The sequence below is a fragment of the Halictus rubicundus genome, chromosome 4 (assembly GCF_050948215.1).
Source record: "Halictus rubicundus isolate RS-2024b chromosome 4, iyHalRubi1_principal, whole genome shotgun sequence".
Classification (NCBI taxonomy): Eukaryota; Metazoa; Arthropoda; class Insecta; order Hymenoptera; family Halictidae; genus Halictus; species Halictus rubicundus.
Genome location: NC_135152.1, coordinates 18,958,697 through 18,971,878, shown reverse-complemented (window position 1 = coordinate 18,971,878; position 13,182 = coordinate 18,958,697). Strand labels below are relative to the sequence as shown.

Sequence of the window (13,182 nt, the reverse complement as noted above, 5' to 3'; positions counted from 1 at the left end):
GTTTGGGGTAGTGCATATCTAACAAACCAGAGTTGCCCTTCTCCGTACCTTGATCTGTTCGCGAAGTGCCAAGTGACATTTCATCGTTGTTGAAGTTAGTGTTACGCTCTTTCGTACAGCTTTTTTCTTAGGAAAGCATAGAGAAATTTGTAATGTCTGGTAAGGTTTCAAGCTAATCAGCTAATCGGTAGATAGTGGGTTTAATGTATTTACGACAGAAATCGAAGATGAAACAGTGAAAATAGTTAAAGAATGCAAAAATGCTGTTACATTATTTGCGATTTAGTAAAACTATTAAGAAAATTACGAAATAAATTTCTATGTGGCTAATGTACCTTGCAATTAATGCGAACCATTTCTATTTTGCATAAAGATCCACGGTCTACTGATTACAAAAGATTCTCTTATTTCTAGATGTAATACATTTATTACAGTGTTATGCGAGTCCCTCATTAGCCAAATTGTCTAACAAAAAAATAAATAAATAAATAAATTAAATAAATTAAATAAATAAATAATAGACAAGATTGACGAAGTAGTAAACATCCATTTCTTAAAAATTTTTGAATTTTTGTTATTCAGTGGTACGAAGCTTAATTATTAAGAAAGTTGAGATTATATGTGAGACATTAATTGTGGTTAATTACTTCGGCCAGTGATAGGTTCATCATATATTGATGTTGTATTGAACAAATTTAATTTATGCTTGTTGGATTCCATATTTAGTATGGAGCGTCGTTCAGGATATGCCTTTAGACCTAAGCTGCCGTGGCTCTGAAAGGAAGTTAAATTTGATAAATCCTTCGAAGTTTCAAAGGTGTTTACCATGCCAGACGTGTGGTAAGAATTTCGATAGGCCTTCCTTGCTGAAAAGACATTTACGAACTCACACAGGTCAGTCTTGTTCAGTCTATTTTCTAATTTATGCTTCCTATTAGCGACGGAAATAATAGGACAATCAAGCGAATACAACTCGATGGCTCTTGTTCATATACAGTCTCTACTCTAATATTACTATAATATTAAAGATAATTTAATTAAATTGTTGCATTTTCAAATTACGCTTTGGAAAATGTACTGACTTCCGTACAATTCAATATAATTCTAATTTGGCATCGAGGTATGTATGATTGTATGTTGGAAGAGCGTTAAGAGTAGTTATTATTTACATATTATTATTATTCTTTATTTAAAGGGTTCTATATTCTCTACCGAAGAACCATACCATAGAATTTTATAGAAAGCTCTTCGAATATAGAATTATGACGTTGATCTATAATTTTAAATAGAATCATATACCGCGCACTTCCCGAATAGACTCATACTGCAAGCACTTAGAAATAGAATCATGTAGAATTACTTTTGAAATAGACTTCAATTAAATTTTTCCTCGATATAGCATTTATATGAATATCTATTACAGGAATATTGTATACCTAACTTTATATGTTAACATTTTAATAAGTTGTAAAAGTTGTCTTTAAAAATATCTTAAAAAATTCGTTACAAAATGTATTTATTGCGTATTGAACTGAATTATATTAGATAGTGCTATGAGTGATTAGAATCTTCAAATAAATGTCATTATCACTTCGTTTAAATTAAGTTCGCAGAACATTTTAAAATTGCCTTAAAATTTTGGTGGAGTTTTATACCTGCTAACTTAAATTTTCACTTAAAAGTATGTAGAAATAGCACCAATACAGCGATAAATGCAATTAACAGGTGAAAAGCCGCATGGTTGTACTGTATGTGGGAAAATGTTCAGTACGAGTAGTTCTTTGAATACACATGTGAGAATTCACACCGGAGAACGTCCACACGAATGTCCCATTTGTGGAAAACGTTTCACTGCTTCTTCAAATTTGTATTATCATCGGATGACCCATTACAAGGTTTTTATTCTTTTCGATTATTGTTAACAGCTTACCTTTTTTCGGAACTAAAAATACTCATTTATAAAGTCGAATACTAAATAAATAGTGTTTCTAAAATATATTGTTCATTTTAGCAAACGAGTTCAGTGTTATACTTTTATATTTATTAAATTATTGTACACAAACGTTTCGTCACAGTATTTGTATAGAGAATTCCTAAATCTGCTTCTCAAATATTAATATTTTATCGAGCGTACTATTATGAAGAAATTAATGTAATATATTTAGTAAAAGGGTAAACTACATATTGATCATTTACTGTTGTTATTATGTTGCACGTGTTGATCTTATCTCCATAAAAATTCAAATATTTATTCGTATATTCTTCATTGGAAAATTTTTAGCCGAATAATTTAAGTAAACTTTCGTTGAATTAAAAATTTTGAAATGTGATAATTTAACACGTTCACACTTGGTACTCATATTTGTAGCCAGCAGTTAATTATAAACGCAGATTTACAAGAACATCTTTGAAACAATTATTTAAAATCTGCCATAGAAATAAAATACACCATAACAAATACGCCATAGAAAACTCGACTTTTTCATTATGTTTTGCATAACATTGATTTCGTCGTTACACAGGAAAAACCACATAAATGCAATGAATGCGGGCGTTCCTTCCCAACGCCTGGCGACTTGAGGGCTCATGGATATTCTCATACCGGAAATTGGCCGATGCGATGCTCGGTTTGCAATCGGGGATTTTGCAAACCTGCGGCTCTTCATCATCACATGCAGTTACACAATGGTAGCTATCGTTTTTTAATACTTTGACATTCAAATATCTTTGTTAGATGCGTTTGATTTTGGTTCTGAATATCCTGGAAAGGCTACATAGAACATTTCGCAAATATACAGGGTGTCCCGCTATTGATGGTACAGCCGTGGAGGGGGTGATTCTACATGATAAAATAAGTCAAAAATATCGAATGAATTTTTCTCATTTGACACCTCGTATTCGAGAAAATCGAATTCGAAAACTTGGTGAACACACGGGCTATTGAGTAGGAATGGTCTGACGTGTCTGATCATTACTTACTGATTCTACTTCTTACAAATGCTAGGCACGCAAACTTGACGGATCTTCAAAATCAAATGACTAATATGACTAATATTAGCAATGTAAATCTGAATCTATCATAAAGCGCAATATCTTGCGGTTTTGATTTGAAATATACCCTCATAAAAAATTCTAATAATCCTAATTCTGCATAAAACAGTCAAGGCTTTTTCAGGTGATCGAATTCATCGTTGTAATATATGCAAAAGACAGTTCTCCGTGATTACCAGTTTACGATCCCACGAGCAATCTCACGATTTGAACACGCCTCTTCGAAGTATCGTGAATTATGCTAACATGGAACGTAATTCGACAACTGTGGGCGGCATTACGTTTGATGATGTGAGCAGAACGTATTTGCAATTTCCTACAGCATATTCAAGACCACCTTGGATACCTTTGCAATATACCAAATAAATCGCTATAATATATTTTAGTCTAAATAAATATTATTCTTCAATGTGGAATAGTGTGGCTTTTATAACAAAACTTCCCACTTATATTAGAAAATATTTCCGATACTACGTAACTTTTAATTTTCTTTAACTTGAACTGAAGAATATTTCGAATATCAGACACATCTGTTAAGTGTACATGACGGTTGTCATTAGAAATAGTGAAAGATTGATACTGATACAGACGTCGCACCTATCAATTAAATGATTCTTCTGCTATTCAAAGAAACGAAATGACTTGTTCTAGAGACGTGATTTCTGCTCGTACAAAAATAAATAAGGTGTAGAAATAACAAAAATGTTTCTTAAGGTCTATTTGTATATATATATATAGAAAAACTCAGGACAAAAAAGTTCTTCTACAGTATTTTGTTTACAGCTTGTAATCAAGAATTGGTGTGGGTTGTAATTTCATTTTTCTATTGTTCGGTACGTATTCCAATTCCACTAGAACTAACTCATTTTCTCCAGTCCTCAAAAATGGCGCAGGGACGTACAATGTTATTTGGGGGCCAACTCTTGGCCAATATCGGCCAAGATTGCGTCCATTTACGAATGCTACGCCTTTGCCCCAGTCATTGGTATTCAAGTAAGTGTCCAGAGGTTCTCCGGTGATAGTGAACGTTCCACGAAGAATGACTGGACCTTTGCGAAGACTTCCGTTTTCCAGCGTAATCGTTGGCTGAGACTTGATCACGCTGACATCATCTAGGCGGTAACCTGTCATTTTCCAATTTGTGAGGGGAACATTGTTCAACGTTACTTCCGAAACTCCCTGTTAAGTCAAACAAAAAAAAAATAATTTTTTAAAAAATCTACAGAACCATTACGATGGTATTTTTCTAATTATAATCATGTTGGGAGGTTACAGTACCAAGAAATAATAAAAGTGGAATCAAAAGAAATTTTGCTCGTGCTTAAAATGGTATTTTTATTTAGTGATTACTAAACTGTAGAACTGTAGACAGAAAAAAAAACATTTTGCACGAATTGTCAGGAATAGAACTTAAATGAAAACGTTTTCCCTGGTTCGATAATTTTAATAAGTTGAAAATAACGTGAGAATATTTTTAATTTATTCTAGTGTCTTCTAATTAAAAGTTAAACTTCACCCACTTATTTCGATAAATGAATAATAACCGCAGTACAGTCGTCATTAACAAACCTTGAAGTCACGAAGTCCTTTTCCGTAGTTCTGTCGTCCTTGATTCTCAATCAGTAGTTTTAACTTCTGTGCATAAGGATTTTCTATGGGTATATTATAGAGGTTAGCGCTGCGAGTCAATGATCCGATTAAGTAATCATCCACGTAGACTAATCCCCTGTCCCGAACTGTCGCGTGCAAAACCGACGGATCGAAGGTGCTATTTATCAAATCTGCCTCGTACAGCACCAACCAATGGGACAATCCAAGAGCCTCGAATGTTAGCGGCTCCGGGTTTTCAACAACTACTGTTGCAAAGAGTTGTCGGCCAAGAGGCTCAAACAGGTTCACGATTGGCGACAGGAGAATCGATCCGTAATCACCTTTGGCGGATACATTCGGGAGAGACATGTTCGGCATAGGTAAATACTGGAAAATTATGCATATCACATGTTAATGATATATTAGTATTAAATAGCAGCCAAATAAAAAGTTCTTTTCTTCATTAATAACTAAAAAAATGGATGCTTCTACATCCTCTTAATGTCTTTCCTATTATAGCTCATTTTTGTCATAAATTCACAAAATTCGTAGTCTAATTATAATATAATAATAAGTTCGACATAGGCTCGGGAATTTGAGACTTGATTCAGAAATGTGATATACAGTGAATTGTCTATTTGTTAACACAATCTGAACGTAATAATCAGTCATGAAATTATTGAGTTCTTCTATTTATGTATACCATACTTATCACTGTCGCTTGTAGCGCCTATCTACGAGACAATGTTCTTAATTTTAATATTTTGGTGATTTAAACTATTGTAAATAGTAATTACTATGGGTCGTTACATGTTATTTGCATATTCGAATATATTTTAAAGCTATAAACACCTGTAGTCTAATTATAGTATAAGTGGCAATACCGTAGCAGTTTCAAATTTTATTAGTGATTCATAATGGAAGATTTGGTACCTTGGAGATAACATTTCTGATTTCGAAATACTTCGACGTCGGGTCTCCTGCTTCGGTTAATGGCGCGTCGTAATCGTAGGAAGTTATTTGCGGCGTATACGTGATTTCACCGCCATTGGCACCTGTGCAATTAGTTACAATAATTTCGAGACTGTTTAGTATTGTTTACATTGAGCCCGACCGATGCACCACGGGGCAGGCTCGCAATATAGTGATTTCTCTATATATGTCGGCAAGGCCTGGATGATAAACGTCGCGGAATTATCCCCACTACCGGCTCGGGTATGTCTCCTGGACGATACACGACGCTGGCAAGATCCGTGTTGTTGACATATATCGAGAATTCACTGTACTAATTTTTGGCCCGATTACCTGACCACGAGTCTCGCATGTGGTTGTAGGGCAAAGGGTTAATATGAATTATTCGAAGTATTTGTTTGTTGGATTAAAAGGAAACTGACAATTTCGCAAGAGGCGATAGCGAACACGAATTGTGATTTAGCTCGTCATCCTCGGTTAAAATGTTAACAATTTACTAGCTATTTTAGTTTGCTAATAAAAACAGACAATTGAGAGAAAAGTTTGTCACTCACCAGCTGTGTAACCGAAGTTTGTACCGCCGTAAAACATGTACATGTTCACGGAAGCACCCTTTGCCAATATTTCGTCCAAGGTTTTCACGACCGCACTAGTTTTTACTCGACTAAACTGTTCTTGCCAGTGAGTCATCCATCCGGGATAAAATTCCGAATTGACGAGCGGACCCTGTAGTAGTAATGAATAAACAATTAAGAGAACACGAGCAATTTCTTGTTATTACTAAACGCAACATTTAATTGTCGTTCCAAGTCGATGCCAAGTCACGTTTGATGCATTAGTTATGCAACTTCGGGCACAATTAAGACGCCCATCTTTACATTCTTATGCAAAAATGTAAAGAACAGTTATAAATAAAACAAAACTGAGTCTTTCATGTCTTGAAGTGTACACTCGGTGTTACAAACATTTTAGTGTGCTGTGACTTATTTGTATCTTCCAATTTGCTGTTAGACATTCTTACTGTTAGTGAACAAATCTATTTTTCAAAATTGATTACATATCGAGAATTTAATGTTTAATTGTCGGGGAATGGTTAATCAAACACAAGGGTTACAGACTATTTAATAAGATTGGAACGGAAGTATCAATCTTATACTTTCAATATCAGTACCCACATAAGGGAACTGTTTGATAGTACTTGCAAATTTTCTTAATCGTCAACGGTGACACACCGGATAATCCTGATATTATCTTATTACATAGCCTTGATAATGTATCATATAGATATCGCGTCGCATGCAGGCTCTGTAGCCTAACCGCAGATATTATCGTTACGTAATACTTAGCTTGATTAATTAAAAGAATAAGTAGTTATATTACATTTTATCGTTTAATTAACTTTACGGCAATTGAATGTCGAGTGTTTTGATTTTCAAGGGATCAGCACTGTTTGATAAACAATTAATCAAGGTACAGATTTTCTTGACTTACTAGCTAATCGCTAGTAATGCCATCAGCAGATTATTGCATAGTAATAATATTTTGCACTTCGTAGGTATTTGTCTCGATATACAGTGATTTAGGACATATATTTCCTACTAAGACAAAGCTCGAGAGACCTCGGACGCCGAAGGGTATAAACATACACGACGCTGGCAAGACCAGTGTGACATATATCACACACATATTGTTGACATATATCGAGAATTCACTGTATTGATGTCGCCTTAATATCATTTTAGAGGACCAGCGGATAATGTATTAAAACTATCTTTCAATCTATAATTTTTAGTAGTCGATATTTACCTGTGGTTGGTACCTGCGCATTCTTTGGAAGCTTTCAGTCACATTCACACCTGACCCAAAGTCGACAGTGGTGTAAACGCCCTGCGTGTGCCCGCAACGAAGCATATTAACGTCATTTCCATCAGTAGAGTACAGGAGAGCCTTTGAACCAATTCTCGCACGCATGAGGTCTCGAAGTTGATTCAAGTAATCATGGTCACAGCCGTAGCTTCCATATTCGTTTTCCACCTAAAACAACAAATACTAAAATCTTCAAGTCGAAATTCACATTTGTAAGGAACCTTCAGTAATCCAGAAGATACGTTTTTTTTTCAAGCTTTACAACTTTATAAGGGCCCTTAATATAAATGTATCTTTAAACTTTAACGTTTCTACATTTGTTATGATTTTCAAAATGGAAATGCAAATTAAGAGGAAATAAACATTAAGAGTGGAACACAATTAAGCAAGTAAGATTAATATACAATATTAAAGAGTCGAAAATCACACAGTGACATATCACACAGATAACCCAGATAACTTCATTTTGTTTGAAACTTTCTTTTTGGTTAGCAATACTAATAGAAAAATATTAGGCTTACCTGAACCATGATTATAGGACCTCCGTTTCCTCTCAAGAAAGGTTCAACTCGATCGAACACCTCTTTTAAGTATACTTCTACGTATTTCATGTAACCTAGAAAATAAAAACAGAAATATGTTGGAAAACTCTAGTTCAACTTGTAATGGAATATAGTAAGTTTAAAAAGCTCAAGGTGCATTGAAATTCTTACGTGGATCATGTGTTCTCAGTCTAATATCCGGTACACGCGTGAGCAACCAATATGGCAGACCACCCTGAGCAAAGTAGGGCAAAAAGTAAAGAACGTATTCTTAACTAGAATATTATATAATTACTTTATGTTATATTATAAACACGTAAACGACGAATACAGTGAAAGAATGGTGAAATAATTTTTATTATAATTTTATCTATACCTATATTTTGTCTAGAATGATTAGACATTTTTGTGCGATCACTTACAAAGTCTCTTTCCGCGCAAATGTAAGGACCAGGCCTCAAGAGAACGAGCATGTCTTCTTCTTGAGCAATATTCAAAAACTCTACTAAATCTGCATCACCTGACCAGTCCCACTGATTTTCCTCAGGCTGATGAAGACTCCATTCTACGTACCTGTTACGTAAAGATTATTTTTCTATAAGAGACTTTTAGAAAATGGTGTGACAACAAAGCAATGAATTAAGCGTGAAAAATTACGTATTTTCCGAAATTATATATGAATTAGACTTTTCCTCTGTTTAAGAGAATTTCATATTTTTTCTAATAAATGCATACATTCATTTCTATAATTTCCATTAAATTTCTAAGAAAATGGATAACAATTTTTTAAATTTTCAGGTTGCTCAACTTGTTTTTACTTTCCTTGTTTTTATTTAAAATTTTTGCAAAATTATAGCTTTTTCATGTTTCATATTTAATTGCTAACTATTTTGCGAATTTTCAATTTATATCAAAATCACTCATTCTATACTTTATTCTCACAGGTATACGAAATTCATTCTAACGTAGGTACATAATACTAAATTTAATGGAAAAGTAAATTTAAGGAAAAGTAAACGGACAACTGAATAGAGTGTGTACCAGTCGTTCCATTTCAATGATTAGAGACTTCACTTACGTAGAGACAGCGTTCAATCCAGCCGCCCTCATTTTTCTTAAATTATTCCGCCAATATTGTTTCGGCGAGCGGAAATAATGAAAACTGCCGGATACATATCGGAACGGCTTCCCGTCAAGTAAAAATTGATTGTTCTGGTAATCGACTTCGAATCCGAGTTTCTGTGTCTCCTGTAACCAGAAACACACACAAATTGAAGCAGATCTCTAACACAACGGTAATATTAAATGGTCAAAGATTGTCATGAATAGAAATCAATTATAGAATAATTGATTGTATGTGAAACTCCTGTATGCTCTGCGACAGTATAAGCGTCAGTTCGAAGTAGAAATTCAGTTGCGCGGATGATAACAAGTAACAGTAACGGTACCAAAAGCGCTTATAACGGTATCTACGAAACGAGTATTTTCAGAAACCGCATTTATGATAAAACTGTTGTAATAAAAAATAGAATATTCTGCGTACCGCAACATGCCTACGCATTTTTAACGGAACTCTATCTATACTTCAAAATATAATTAATGGACTGCATGTAAAATAATGTATTTATGTAAAGTAAAAATTATCTATGTTGATCATGAGAAACAGCACTTACATGAAAATCTATTTCTACTAATTGTTTTAATAAGTCGAAAAATAACTGTATTCTTAAATTCTTATTTATTTATAGTTTTGTATTTCGTCTATTCATTTGTGTCCTAAATGCATAAAATCTGCATTACAGTCATATGTTGTGTCACAGCTTCCTTTGTTGCTAGTTCTTTGAAGAACATTTGCTTTGTCACACTGTATGGTGAAATTTTACTTTCCACTCCTAGTTTTTTGGACAATTCGAAAAATATATACACAACACTTACTTTGAATATTGTTTGAACAGAAACCTGTTTTTTTTTAGAAAACTATTGATTTTATAAGGATTTCTACAGATCCTAAATTAATTAATTTTGCTCAACATGCCTATTAGCGGGCAAGGGCGCCCGCCGATGCCCGTGGGCGCAGCTACGGGCAAAGCTACGGGCAAGTGCCTTAGCGGAGTGGGGATAGGCCGCAATACAGCCGTACTTGGCCACGTAGCTGTGACAATGCGTGTGACAAATACGTGCAGCTTTGCCCGCAGGGGCGTGGCTTCGTGCCCGCCGTTTTGTGTGTGCCCAGGGGGCAAGAAAATCGCTGCCCGTACGGGCAGACACTGAACAATTTTGTCGTAGAGTCTACGAGAATCGCCTATTTTAACACAAAGTAAGTGTTGGATAGTGTAATTATTCACACGACTATGCTATCGTTAACATAACTGTCAATAGAACCGTCAAGTTTCTTATCGGACTGTGACCGTAACTAACAAGTGTTCTAAATCCAATATGCGGACATTACCTCCGTTTTTTAGGTCGAGTTAGATAGTAAGGTAGTCATTATGCTTTCTGTATGGAAGCAGGGTGCACGAAATAAATTGTAAAATATAAGCAACGTAATGTCAGCAGAAATGTTAACAAAATCAATTCGAATATAATAAGTGAAGTAAAGAGTGAGCATGTTGACAAATTTCTCTTAAATATGAATTGTTGAATAATTTCTTAGACAAACATTACTATATTGTACTATTATTTAAAGAATTGACATTTCGGAATGGTGTTAATTTTTAAATGTGGTATTCTATCTTTCAAATTTTTTAATTATATTAAATTTATTAATAATTTAGTTAAAATTTTCAAATATAATTAAATTTAAATTATTACTTATATTTTAAATTATCAATAGTGTTTACAATGTAATAAACGTTTAGGCGGATACATATTTCTATAGAAAGTAGAAAAATTAATAAAGCTAAGACAGAACTGTGTTTTCTCATTATTCGATCATAATAAAATATTTGTTATTGAATGTACATGGCATATTGCATATGTCCTGCATGGCCTCTTGGTTTTTCCGGTATTATCTTTGATTTCGCATCTTCCGAGAATATTGAAGATAAAAAATACCGCATCTTCCTGTCTACCGGTTTTTCCTGTTTCTACTTATTACATATATTTACATGTGCATTGCAAGATTAAAAGAATTTTTTGGCCTGAGAAAGAATTATGCTTGCATGTTCCAATGCAAATTACAATAAACAAATTACAATAAATAATTACAATAAATACAATAATAAAGTAATTACTACATCATATATTACGATTACGATAATTTTTCCTATTACTATTCAACTGTAAACACTAACACCTTCACAGTTTCAAAAAATACAATGAAATTTGCAGTTACAAAAAGTACAATAAAATTTGCAACAAAATACATTAAATTTGCAGTGTAATAATTTCTATTCACTGATCTCATACTCACATTATTCACGGCAACGTCCAATACCTCTCCATACGCGCACGTGAGCATCAGAGCTAACAGGAACGACAACATCTTCTGATTACAATAACTGGCAGCCGAAACGTTCGATTGTCCTATAATATTTTCAAATGTCACGATGCCGGTGCGACGGATCGACGATCTACTTCGGCAACGATCTGACCAGGGTCACACTTCTGCAGATGATAAATAGCCGACAGCCGGGGGTCACTTATCGCACAGATAATACCAGCGGATTGCACGCATTTCTCAATTTCTCTTTCACGTTGGTTTTGCGAGTGATTCGATAACGAATTTCGAGCGATCGACCGATGCTACCTCGATGATAGATCGTCAACGACGAAGCCGGCGTACTTGCCGGTCTGTATGAGTTTTACCGATGTAATGGGATGCCACCTCCTCCGTGGCAGTCGTAATGCGCGCCGTGACCCGATCCACGACAGGTCAAGGTGTCACTGGCCGATGTAGGACGTGTCACGGGCACTGCACCGACTGCTGCTGAATTCAGGATGACTGTCGAGCGAGCAGAAAACACTGGTCAGCCGAGTGTTATGCGAGTACTCCGTTACGTGGGCAGCGATAGGAACGGAAGTATGCGAAACGCCTGCGAACGGTGAGCCGCCAGCTGATTGAGATCCTTGGGAACGAAAGTCTTCGGGACGCGATCCGTCGAATAATCCACCAGGATTTTAATCTTTCAATCTGGTAACCTTTCGATTGCGAACGCGAGGACGCAACGAAAGTAATATTTACATGACTCAAAATTTGACCGCCATCGACTTGAATAGAATATAGATATACTACTTTACAAAATTAAATGAGTCATTATTTCCGAACTCCTGAAACTTACTGTTATAAAATATTACAATGTTCTGACTGTGTTCATTTTAATCCTTTATTTTTACACTCTTGAACTTAGTTTTTTTCCAAAGATCCTGTTTTGTTATAAAACAAGAAGAAAACTGAAGTTGCCTTCTTTTCGAATTTGTGCTAATAGGAACGACTCTATTTCTTATTTTTACTATTTTTTAATTTTACAGATCATAGGTTTTATATTAAATCTTTTTACTATTTTTTAATTTTACAGATCACAGATTTTGTACTAAATCTTTTTACTATTTCTTTGTCAATTCTGTTCTAAACTGCAATAATTACAATGTTCAGTTCTTGTACAATTTTATACTAATGATTATTCGTAGAAATCCTTCGAACTAAGATTCCTCATAAATTCACTATTTACATCAAAAGAGTGTGCAACAAAACTGAGTGGATCTAATGCAAAACAGTATAAACATTTAAAGAATTTTAAAATATTGTTGAATTATTTCAAATTCAACAATTTTTATTTTTATTTTGTATAAAAATCCGCACTCTAATCGTGACCAACCCACTATCAAAATTATATTTATCTTCTTCCAATTTTTGCTTACGTTTGATCTAGCAAAAGTGAGTCTTACAGTAAAATTATATAATTTTATTTTATATTATGTTTATAATTTATATCATTTTATTTTAATTTTGTATTAAATAGTTATATTATGTAGTCTTTAGCTGTCAAAATATTTATGGCTTAATATAATGATAATATACATTGTAGTATCGTGCAATTTCTTGTCTACCAACAAAATAAACTACTTATTTTCTAAAACTTTTATGGATGAAATTTTGCAAAAAACCATGAACTATGTTTTCCTATTGTTTAAAACGATCGAGTATTATTCATTGCAGCAC

The 13,182-nt window shown here is 34.1% G+C and overlaps 2 protein-coding genes across 3 annotated transcripts; one reads left to right on the top strand and one right to left on the bottom strand.

The window, feature by feature from the left end:
• The first annotated feature begins 152 nt into the window (after positions 1 to 152).
• On the top strand, positions 153 to 3,590 carry LOC143353871 (uncharacterized). The gene is made up of 5 exons (XM_076787475.1): positions 153 to 159; positions 727 to 894; positions 1,726 to 1,895; positions 2,523 to 2,688; positions 3,176 to 3,590. Exons 1-5 carry the CDS (start codon positions 153 to 155, stop codon positions 3,415 to 3,417), a joined length of 753 nt encoding a protein of 250 aa, XP_076643590.1. The 3' UTR covers positions 3,418 to 3,590.
• Positions 3,591 to 3,756: 166 nt separating this feature from the next.
• Positions 3,757 to 12,183, bottom strand: LOC143353706 (beta-galactosidase). 2 transcript variants are annotated; one of them, XM_076787218.1, is made up of 11 exons: positions 11,583 to 12,183; positions 11,434 to 11,521; positions 9,100 to 9,269; positions 8,444 to 8,594; positions 8,193 to 8,256; positions 8,001 to 8,095; positions 7,420 to 7,647; positions 6,168 to 6,339; positions 5,575 to 5,696; positions 4,621 to 5,028; positions 3,757 to 4,230 (listed from the first exon to the last, which is right to left on the bottom strand). In XM_076787218.1, the coding sequence occupies exons 2-11, from the start codon at positions 11,503 to 11,505 to the stop codon at positions 3,829 to 3,831; spliced, it is 1,884 nt and encodes a 627-aa protein (XP_076643333.1). In that variant the 5' UTR covers positions 11,506 to 11,521; positions 11,583 to 12,183; the 3' UTR covers positions 3,757 to 3,828. The 2 variants fall into 2 exon arrangements, with proteins under 2 accessions (XP_076643333.1, XP_076643332.1); XM_076787217.1 differs by having other exon boundaries at positions 11,434 to 12,182.
• Positions 12,184 to 13,182: the final 999 nt, after the last annotated feature.